The 12096-nt window shown below is 37.0% G+C and overlaps 1 protein-coding gene across 1 annotated transcript in view; it reads left to right on the plus strand.

The window, feature by feature from the left end:
* Positions 1–12096, plus strand: part of SEMA5A (semaphorin 5A) — a gene marked incomplete at its 5' end in the record, with an annotated part of 330167 nt that overhangs the window by 290595 nt on the left and 27476 nt on the right. Inside the window, 1 exon segment of the mRNA XM_080639305.1 lies at positions 4478–4703. Coding sequence (XP_080495431.1) covers positions 4478–4703 — 226 coding nt within the window.

The raw sequence follows: 12096 nt of genomic DNA on the forward strand, positions 1-12096 counted from the left end.
ATAATACAACCAAATGATTCTAAATCAATCTTGATAAAAAACATGATAGTAATATTCTTTTTCATTATAGATAAATATTAGGATATTATTAGTAAAGACAGAAGGAAGGCATCTGCTTAATAGCATAATCAATGATTAGGGTTTTAATTTATAGTTCCTTTTCTTCAGTGCTGTACCCCAGTGGATGCAAATGGCTGTATGATGTTTAGCTGCCTGCTGGGTTAAACTATGACACCCATTTAAGAAATTGTTCAAGCACAGAGCAAGGTGAGAAGAAGTAGATAATCCAGGCAGAGAGCAGTTTCCATATTCTCAGTCCCTGACAAATCCGTCCAATCAGACTATGTCTTCATGCTAGCAGTACTAAATATATCTACCCATGTGTGGTCTGAATTGCGCCTTTTCTCTTCCCTCCTTTACTTCGAAATCTGAGACCATTCAGACCAGATAGTTGTTCTACTTATACTGGACTTTTGTAGTGCCAGATCACATCAATGTTTTCATCAAGCACAACGCAATTTTTGATTCCTCTGTGGCAGACTCAGTAGTTGGTAGAGCAGCACAGCTCTCATTGTTTGTAAGAGAAGCCATCAGGCTCTGCCAGGTCATTATTAGTGCGGAACTTCATAGGGTCATCTGTTGTTGGAATATTCCTCTGAATTTTCTCAAAGAGAGATTATTTGTTGCTGTAAATATTTGCTGGGTAATCTGCATATACTTTTGTTTCTCTTGCCATTCTGAGCCTTTCATAAGTATTACCAAATGGTTGAATAGACAGACATGACAGCAGACAAACTTTCTTATAAGCTATGCACCAAGCAAGAAGAAAGGAAAAGCTAACAAATGGATTCTGCAGATGCTCTTAAGGAACACCTTTCTTTTCTGGCTCATGTAACAATGTATGATAAGCTATGCACCAAGCAAAAAGAAAGGAAAAGCTAACAAATGGATTCTGCAGATGCTCTTAAGGAACACCTTTCTTTTCTGGCTCATGTAACAATGTATGATAAGCTATGCACCAAGCAAAAAGAAAGGAAAAGCTAACAAATGGATTCTGCAGATGCTCTTAAGGAACACCTTTCTTTTCTGGCTCATGTAACAATGTATGATAAGCTATGCACCAAGCAAAAAGAAAGGAAAAACTAACAAATGGATTCTGCAGATGCTCTTAAGGAACACCTTTCTTTTCTGGCTCATGTAACAATGTATGATAAGCTATGCACCAAGCAAAAAGAAAGGAAAAACTAACAAATGGATTCTGCAGATGCTCTTAAGGAACACCTTTCTTTTCTGGCTCATGTAACAATGTATGAGTATACCCTCTGTTAGGAGGGACTACAGATCCTGAAGCACACTGATTACTGGTAGTCAGTCTTTCTAGGAAGAAGTGAGCTCGCATGTTCATCTCAGATGTGTTAGCAAAGCAGCATTCAATACATTGCCACTCAATTAACTTCTTCCTTTATTGCTAATTTTTATTTGACAGAGGGTTCATTGCATATCTCACATGTTCTGCTCTATATGACCCTCACCTGTCTATGCCATATCCAGGATCCTCACATTTCTAGCAGCTTTTATTTTTGATTGAAAAATATCATTACAGAAATCAACAGCAAATGAAGAACTGAAACTTTAGACCATTATCAATGTTTTGCTTATATGCTACTAGAAAAAAGCTTGTGTTTCGAGATGTTTGAAAGTGACACAGCACTTCTCCCCGACTTTCATTGAATTTTTCCAAGACATTTGTCTTTGCAGCAGAAAACACTTTGATTTGGAAAACTGAATTATATGGCAAATGTTAAATGGATTAAAAGCTGGCTCACTGACAAACTGAAAAATGTGGTGTTAATGCACAGATATAAATGATTGGGACGTGTCTAGCAGGGTCTGCCTGGAATCAGTTCTTGGGTCAATAGCACTTAACGTTTCTATCAACAGTCTAGACAGTGATATAAACCATCTTCAATAAAGCTTGAACATGATAGAGATTGTTGAGTTAGTAAATAATACTGTTGATAATTGCAAAAGCTAATAAAATGTATATTTTAATATTGCCAAACATCAGTCTCTTGTGTGGGATAGGAGACTATATTTAGTTGTAAAGCTGTAAGTTAAAGGATATATTTTCAAAGATAATTATGTCTACTTAAGCTCTTTGTACAGTGTCGTGGAAGGAAACAGCACTAATGCAATAATGTATGTATTAAATTGCCTCTGCATGCTGTATTGATTAAACTGCTTCTAGATTGCCAAGTCAAATTTTGGTGTCCAGTCTTAAGGAAAATAAGGAAATGGGACTTAAGGAAAACATAGCAATGCACAGGACCTGGAGATCAGGTTTTAAATCATATGTAACTTTAAGAAGTTCAGCTTAGTTTACTATTATGTGCAGGTACTTGAGCATGAAAAATTTGTACATATGGGACAAGGAACGCTTTCAGTATCGTTGATAAAGGCACAGCAAAATTCAGTGACCAGAAAATTAAATTAAAGTGAAATGCAGCCTTGAATTAACTGGCAATTTGCTAGCTTTGAGGGTTAGTAAATAGTGGAACAGCTGATGTGGGGAGGTGATAGACTCATCAGTGCTAGACATCTCTATTAATAAAAGAAAGAGAGAGGGAAAGACAGAGTGCTCCTGCTAAAAGATTCACTGTGATCCAGCCGCTGGAGGGGACTGCATGTTGGGCATGAATACCCAGTTAGGAAAGCAAGCAGGGTGGTTATGGCTGTTGGTGGGATCTGTTAATTTTATGATTTCCTTTTTACAGCTCATGTGCTGCAAAGATAAGTCAAGTCTTACGTGCTCTGTCTTCAGTGGAAAATATACATTATTTAAACAGTTGCCTAGAGGGGTCATAAAGAAATTACTTTCCCTTCTGTACACAAGACCTGATAGTTTGTTTGTTCTTTGCTGTCTTCTGATCCAAAAAGCATTCAAGGCTGAAAGTCAGGTCCTGGACAGGTTGATCCAGTCCTCTTTGCTCTAAAGGAATCCCCTTTCATATATGGTCCTTGATAGGACTCATGCCACCACTGTGGGAAGGGACCTTGCATAGCCTGGAGGAGCAAGCAGTAGTCCATCTGAAATCTTTGGGCTAAGAGCTCTTTCTTGCCTGAAGTACCACAAAACTATGAAACCAGTCTTGAATATAGCTGTAGGTTCTGCGATGTCTTGCTTTGCTAGTGGGGCAAGAGTTTCTGTGGAAGAATCTTTTTTTCTAACTCTAATAGATAGAAAAAATTATAAAAGTTTTCAGGCAAAGAATCACCTTTTAGATCTGAAATAGCACCACAGGCTTTAAAACAAAATATAGAGGAATTACTCTCAGCCTAATTGGATATATTAATAAGTTAGACTATCTAAGAGAAGTGGTAGTAAACTGGGGAAAGCATGAGATAAAAAGGTTATTATCACCATGGGAATGACAGGAGCAGGTAATCTATTGCTTTGTGCAACATGGTGTTATCAGTTGGGGTAGGGGTTATAGAAGAAGGAGGGTTTACTATGAATCATAAAACTTATTTTTACTGTATCCATATTTTTAATATTTGCTGGAATTACAAACTTTAGTAGGCTCCTTTTCAGAAGGTACCCTCCACTGTGTATCATTCTAGAGGTCAAAGGTAGAGAGATCATTTAAACATTGTACCACTGAAGCCTATTTCTTTTTGCTTTTAATAGTTTGTCAGCATGAATTCATTCTGATATTTAGTGGTTGTTTCATTTCACCTGTGTAGTTTACAAAGCATTTGCATCAGATGAAGCATATTGTGGTGTGGGAAATTAATGAAGCCATGTGTTGTGGGGCTTGGGAATATTGGCCAATCTGCTTTTCTTATGTGTGATCTGTTCTTCTTGATGGCTATTAGTCCATAGAGAATTTGCTTCTGATTATAGGTTTTGCTGTGCTGGAGGTAACATGCACCTCAGGGAGCCAGGTTCTGTAATAGAAAATATTTTTTGTCCATTTTCCCCTTTAATGCATAAGCAATATGCAAAATGAACAGTGTTTTGCTTATTCATATGCCACTAGGTTTTACCAAGGAATTATTTGCTAGCTTGTATCTTGTACTTGCAGTTTATCAGAATTCCTCTTACTTAACAGCTTTAACATATTTAGCTGCACCTTATTTGGAGCTGTTAATTTATAAAGGATGCACTTTATCATGGTATATATAGTGTTCAGCTTACTGTTTTTTATGGATGTAATAGATTTAATTTGTACAGTTATGTTATTATTGCTTTCAGGAGTGTGATACTGTGCTTGCCTAGAAGCAGAAAAAGCCACTTTTAGTTTGAGATTGGAAATAAAAGCTTATTGATGGTCACTTCTACTGGAAATGCTGAAAAAAATATCAAAACCTTTTCATTTGTTTTATTCTATTGGTTATTTTTGTTTGTTATGAGAGGTTTTGGGGTTTTTTAAGTCATATTTAATGATTATATTAATTATGAACATTTTTCTGTCAGGAATATCAGCCTTGTAACACCAATGCCTGTCCAGAGTTAAAAAAGACAACTCCTTGGACTCCTTGGACCCCAGTCAATATTTCAGACAACGGCGGCCACTATGAACAACGCTTTCGATACACCTGCAAAGCACGCTTGCCTGACCCAAATTTGCTAGAGGTGGGAAGGCAAAGGATTGAAATGCGTTATTGTTCCAGTGATGGCACCAGTGGATGCTCGACAGATGGTAAGCAAAGCTAAAGTGGCTGAATGATGCCTCCTGCTAGGGAGGTATCTGCAATTCCGTTTTCAGCACAGAGTGGAAGTTTTTGCTTGCTGATGTTTTGTGTAACAGAACTGATAATGAAAAACAGGACATAGTGATTCACAACAGGGAATCTGTATTTCTTCTGGATACAGTTTCATCATTCAGACTAATCAAGTGTCTTTTACACCAGTTATGAGATTTGCCGGGTTATTTTACTATTATTTACAATAATCTGTGAGCCATTACATGGCAGCCCAGTTCTTGCAGGGCTCTTCCACCTCCTTATACTCTCAGCTTTTGCAACATTAAGGTATTTGATAAATATTTAGCTAGAATATGTAGTATTGATGCTGAGAAGAACTTTTTGCTCAGTAATTCTGAAATAACATGCAGGTGTTTAAATAAGGAGTTTATGAACTAGATAATTTCTGTTATAAAAGTTTATGTTATGCTATTGCTAGTGATTTAAAGTTCTGTTTATTTCTGAGATGGAAAACTGAACTCCTTCAAAATCTTTTCAACTTTAGATGACTTTAAATTGGAATTATTTTTCCTCAGAATTTTGTTCTTTCCCTATCAGTAATACAGTTTTGAAAAAAATGTCTATATGTATATATATAAAAATATATTAGAAGAACTTCTGACAGTCACTCTAATTTTATTAATAAATTTCATTAATTATTCAAGTTTATGTATCAGCATTTCTTTTTAAGTATTATATTTTAGTTATACAATCTAATGAAATACTGGATTTAATTATTATTTTTTGAAATTTATAAGCCTGCTTTTACTTATGAAGCTTTTTGTATCTTCACAACACCCAGGTTAGCTGAAATAATGTGTAACTGAAGGCATTTGGCTTGTCTCAAGCCACAAAGACAGAACGGTTTATGAGTCCTTGGGCTTTCTAATTCTCAATACTTTTTTTCAGACCTACTCTTATGAAACTCAGTGTTAAGCATTTCCTGTCTGTGCTGCCTGCATTGGGCTTACATTACAAGGTTTTGGCAGCAGTGGGGGCTGCAGGGGTGCTTTCAGTGCGAAGATGCTAGAAGCTTCCCCTATGCCTTTCATCCTGATTGATGATCAAGCTTTATTGATTCACTTGACATCTGTGTCTGTTTGGATAGGGCAAAATGTTAGTAAATTTTTAAGGAAATGCATAATAAAGAGCTGTGTGAAATAATAAAACAAAGCCTGTGATACTCCAGATAGATTTAGTTTCATACTTTATGTCATTCCTGTTGCAGGTAATCTACAGTATCCAATATTTTGGTTTTTTTGGTGTGAATAGCAAGGCAGATTTTGGCATGGAGCAACTCCAGTAACAAGTGTTCCTGCTATTCTCCTGTTTTCATCCAAATTAAGTTTCAAACTACTGTTTAGCAGAGATGTTACTCTGCTAGGATTACTGTATGAGCTGCCTTTCTTGTCCTAAATAACACTTTTGGGTGGTGTTGTGGCTTTTATGCTGTTTTTCTTCATTTTGACCTTAATGACACCTTTTTAAAATTTCATGAGATTAAATGAGAAAGAGAATATTTTCACCACCATAGTAGTATAGAATTAGGAGAGTTATCACAATTAGAATCTACAACTAGATCTACAGAAGAATCTAGATATGTTCTTGTCTGACAGCTGAAATGTCAGCACTTAACAATGGACTATATGAAACCGACTTAGAGAGCAGGTTAGCAGGACAAACCAGTGCAAGAGCCAATTTGTCCTAGATCACATTGCTGCAAGAAAATTAAGCATGGAGACACCTTTTTCAATTCTGAAGTCATGATCATAAGTCCTCTCCTGGAGCTGGATGCATAAACTGACTCTTTCTCACAGAATGTAGTCAGAAGTAACAGTGCCTAAATTTTGTGAAATAAAGCATTGGGAGTGCAAGAGGCAAGGGAGTGAGTTCAGGTGCTTTCTTTGCCTGATTAGCTTGAAGATATTTCTTTCACTTGTCAACATGAGATTCCTGAATTTGCTGGTGGTTTAGGTGATTTGTTGCATCTTGCTGAAGCTGCTGCTTTGCTTCATTCTGAAATAATCATTGGACCAATGTATGGGAGTGACTGTATTGCACAGTAATTGAAATGTTCATCTGGGAGAAGCATTTTTGCTGACTAACCCCAAACTACTGAATATTTAAATACTTTATACTGAATAGTCAACAGGGCAGAAACTATTATACATCTGTCCATTCTTTCTAGTGAGCTCCCTCATAACTTTATCATTAATTTGTACTTAATTATTCTGAAATGAAAAGTAAAATTGGCATTCCAAGTGGCTGCATTAACCAATATGCTTATGGTGAAAAGAATTATTGTTATGTCTCCTTTAGCAACATTCTACTTTGAGCCTGTTCCCATAGGCATTTTTTGATTATGGATGTCAGAACAGTATGGAGTGGAACATTTGCAGGGGGACTACTGTTTTGGTTTGCTGACCTGGTAAAACTTACTGGCTTCCTCTAAACTGCAGGATTCAGGAGCTTTTCCCTGCTCTCAGGTCTGGATTTAGGTCAACACGCCACCCATCTGCTGCTCCTTGATTTCATGGAAAGGAAATGCATGAACCATGTAGCGTAGCTGTAGCTTTTTGAACAGAAGGGTTTAATGAGAATGAGAAACTATGAATTTTGGCAGACACCTTTACAATTTTTGGCTAGATAGCAAGGAAGCATCATAACTTACTTCCACCTGACCAGAGCTTGGATACTGTGAAACATTCTTTTCATTATTTCCATGTTGTAGCAATTTACTGGCTTTTATAGGAAGATTAATCCTGGTACAGCATGCTTGGCATACCTCATTACCAGCGATGTGTTCTGCAAAGATCAGTTCTCTGTTCTTTGCAAAGAAAGCCATTTGTTAGAAATGTTCTCATTGCCGATAATCTCCCACTGTGCAACTACAGTCATGCCATGTAAAACAGAATCATGTTTCACTGTCAGATGCTAGCAAAGCAAACTTTCTTTGCAGTCTGAGATTACAGGCAGAACAACTTCTTGCCAGAAACCCACTAGACTTCTCCTGAGTGTGGTAAGATTTCTATCTCAATCAAGCAAGCAGTAGCATTTGCACATTATATTCATGCTTTTCTGATTTGAAATTTGGTTAAGAGGATTTTGTTCTTTGCCTCTGGTTTTCATATAGTGCTCAGATAGGAAAGGCACAGCGAGTCTGTACATTGTTGCACATCTTAATGTGAATGTCTGTACAGTCCAGATTAAAAGTCTTGAAATTATATCACCATACGCTTTAATGTGTGCCTATGAAACATTAAGTATCTACATTAAACATACTGACTGTAGATTTGTTAAGTTTGAACATGAGAACGTAAGGCATAAATCAGTCAAGTAATATAATTTATCAGGTATCATTGCTACTTCTTTCTTAGCTACAGGCTAGACTAGAGAATTATTATAAATATATGTGCTTTATTAGAGCCTCACTTTTAAGGTAAATTAATTGAACTCAGCTGGGAATGTTGCAGTCTTCAAGAAAAATCAGGCCAATCAAGGTCTTATTACAAGCATTTGCAAAGGCAGATTCTTTCTTCTGTACTAGTCAGGGCAGGTGACTTTCATGTTAACATATCTCTGAACATGATTAATTTCTTGTGGAATTATAAGATTACTCAAATTTAATCAAAAAACCCTAAAAATTACTCAGAAATTATCAAATCATTTCGATTTAGATCAGAATTATGTAACTTAATGAGACAATTTTTTTCTATTGTACATGCTTGCTAGGTATACTGGGATAAGTAAGTCAGCAATGAAGCAGTGCTTGTTTCTCTGTAATTTTATCCATACTGAACAGAGTTTAGGCACTTAAAATGAGAAAATAGTCTTCTATTGAGATGTCATTTGATATCTTCTGTCTTCTCTGGTCTTAGAAGTTGATGTTCTTTTGTCCACAAAATCCCTGTGATTAATTTTACTGCAGTTTTTGCAATACTTGTTGTTACTTGTGGAAATTTTTGCTTTGGGGGGCACAGCTGCCTATTTTAAATTGTCCTGGGATTAAGTAGTTAAATTCCCTTTTCTAGCCTCTGTGTGCAGCAGTTTATTAATTGAATATGACTTCTAAACAACTGAAAATAAGCCTGTTGGTAAACTGCAAGCAAACCTCATACATTCTAGTCATTCACAGGGCTTTAAGTCAGTCATAGTCTTTCTGAGAATGATTTAGTTTAAAACATTTGACTGATGAACCTGTCACGAAGGCTACATCTGTATTTGATTCACAGCTGTTCTGTCTGTCTTGGGAAAACTGTTCATTAGTTCACAGACGATTGTATGACAGATCATTCTTTTAGCAGATTTCACAACTGTTTCTGTAGATAGGCGTTAAGTAAGGAGAGCTTAGATGGTGTGTAAACTAGACTTTTGCTGTTACCAAGACGAGGGTGTTGGCTGTTGCAGTCTGTTTTAGCCAGGTATTTTCATCTTGAGGACAATAAGCTGAGAAATACAGGAGGCTTAATGTTTTCTGTTGGGTAGCACAATCTGGTTTCTGTTCTTGAACATGGATGTGGAGTAATTAGGAAGTGACCCAAATCACAAAGATGGCAAGAATACCACAGATTAATGAAAAAAGTAGGAGTTTTCATAGTTTCATGCAGCTTGATCTGAAAGATTACAATGCTTTTACATTTATACCTTATCCTGTCGAGTTTGATGTAAACTATGATGCAGACAGGACTCAGTTCTGTATAGCCATTTACTTTCTGAACTTTTTCTTGAAGAAATTCTGAGTGTGATTTTTTCTTTTAGTTTTGTATTACCCATCTCTGACCCCCGTCCCCACCACCACCTCAATTAATGAACATATCAAACAAAATAAGGTCTTCTTAAATGTAGGACTCAATGATTCTTATTCCCCATCTATTTTCCATATCTTACAAGCTACTACACACTACATATCAGTTGGCCAAAAAAAAAGGAAAGGGCTGGTTGAATTTTCTGTTTGCAACAGCCTGTGCATGGACAGTTACAAGAGCTCTGCAGACATATGATGATTAGACCACAAGTCTTCTTTTTTATATGTATATCTGTATGTATGGATATATATATGCATATGTGTATCTATTTATAATACATGCATATGTATAAATATGTATTTGTATGTATATATGTATGCATATGATTTATTGGATTTTCCTCATGCTGGTATAATGCTAGGCAAATTCACCCTGCACATTCATATTCCGTATTGGCTTTTTAAGTAGCATGTGGAAGTTTCAATTTTCTAATACTAAAAAGTTGTTACAGGGTGCCCTTGTGAAATATTAGCTATATAGAATATTGAACAACTTTTATTTAAAAGACTGGATGGTGTGGATTATATGCAGTGAAAATGCCCCAGAAGCACAAGGTCCTGAAACTGAAGGGGTTTGTTACAGAATGCTGTCTCATTAATTTTCAACTATGAATTCTTTTCTCTTGCATTTATTCTCTAGTATCATATCTATTTCATATTGTATCTGCTGCTATGTTTATGCCCAATCATTTTGTTCAGGTCACACTTTTTTTTTGCATTGCCCATGGACAAGATGTTTACATTTTTTGTAGAAATGAAGAGGCTGCACTGATGGGATACTTACACAGTTGGTTTTCTGTCACTGCCAAAGGTCCTGTTTAGAGTTTTGTCTTCAGAGACAGCCGTTCTGTGCCTTGCCATCTTCTGAAAGAAAAGCTTTCTTATTCTTTTCCTTAATGTATCTGGAAGAGAGGACCACCTGCTTATTTTCTCTTCTTTTGTGTTCAGATAGAATTCTGTGTTTTAATTTGTGCCCGTTGCCTCTTGTGGCAAAGTTATACCTTTGGTGGGTATTACTGAGAAGAGCCCTTTATTCCCCCACATCAGATATTTATGCACACTAATGAGATCCCCCTGAGCCTTCTCTTCTCCAGGTCAAACAGTCCCGTCTCTCTCCGCCTGCTCTCATATGAAAGATGCTGCAGTCCCTTAATTATCCTTTGGCCCTGCCCTGGATTTTCTTCGATAAGTACATATCTTTCTTATACTGGAGAGCCCAGAACTAGGCCCAGCACTTGAGATAGGATCTCGCCAATATTGAAAAGATGGGAAGGATCATCTCCCTTGACCTAGTAGCAAGGTTCTTCCGAATGCAGCCCAGGAAGCTGTTGGCCACCTTTGCCACAAGGACACATTACTGGTTCACAGTCAGCTTACCATACACCAGAACCTCAAGGTCCTTCTCTGCAGAGCTGCTTTCTAGATGGCCTCAAACTACTGTTGGAAGGAGTTGTTCCTCCACAGATGCAAGACTTTGCATTTTCCTATGTTGAACTCAAAGAGGTTCCTCTCTGCCTAGTTGAAGTGTGGCACAACCCTCTGGTGTATCAGCCACTCTTCCCAGTTTTATATCATTTGCCAACTTGTTCAGGTCATTAATCATGGAGTTAAACAGGATTGGACCCAATACTGACCCCTGGCAGACATCAATAGTGACTTTTTTTGCAGCTGTACTTTGTATGACTGACCACAACCCTCTGGGCCAGGTTGTTCAGCTGGTTTTTGATCCACCACACTGTCCATTTATCTAGCTAGCACTTTGTGGATTTGTCTATTAGGAAGTTCTTGCAGTTGATATCAAAACCCTTACTAAAGCTGAGATAAGTAACATCCACTGTTCTCCCTTCATCCATGAAACTAATCACCTCACTGTAGAAGGCTACAAAGTTGTTCAAGGAATATGTAGTACTGTATTTCCAGAACGTAAACTGATCTTGTTATTTTAATGTCATTAGTGACAAAATGTTAATCTTTTACTGTGCAGTTTCCATCTGAAAAGAAAATTCTACAAGCCCCTCTGTGAACACTGTATGAGTTACTGTAAAACTGTGAAAAGACTGCTTCTTGTACTGATTTTTTTAGTGCTTTAGAAAGAAGAAAGGAGAACACGTGCTGCAGACCAAATTCCACACTGAAAAGACTCTTTAGAATATTATTTCAGAGCTAAAGTACCTCACAGCTTTTCCTTAGAAGATTCCCCTCCCTACTCCCCAATTTAAATCACAAGGAAGCTATCTAACATTGCAGCGGCAAATAAGCTCACACCTTTTCCTGAAAAAGCTACACCTTTCCTGCAAAAGTCTTCAGAACATCCTAGTATTGGTATTCAGTGATGCACACTGCATTGTTTTACAAAGAAAATAACTGGTGGATCTGCTTCAATTAGCACTTTTCCCATTGTTTGCATTGCAGTTAATTTAATAACTGAGTTTGAAATTCTGGTATAAAAAAGTACTGCTGTTTTCATAGAATCATAAAATGGTTTGGGTTGAAAGGGACCTTGAAAATTATCTGTTTCCAACCCCTGACACCTTTCACTAAACCAG

The sequence above is a fragment of the Psittacula echo genome (assembly GCF_963264785.1).
Source record: "Psittacula echo genome assembly, chromosome: 2".
Lineage (NCBI taxonomy): Eukaryota > Metazoa > Chordata > Aves > Psittaciformes > Psittacidae > Psittacula > Psittacula echo.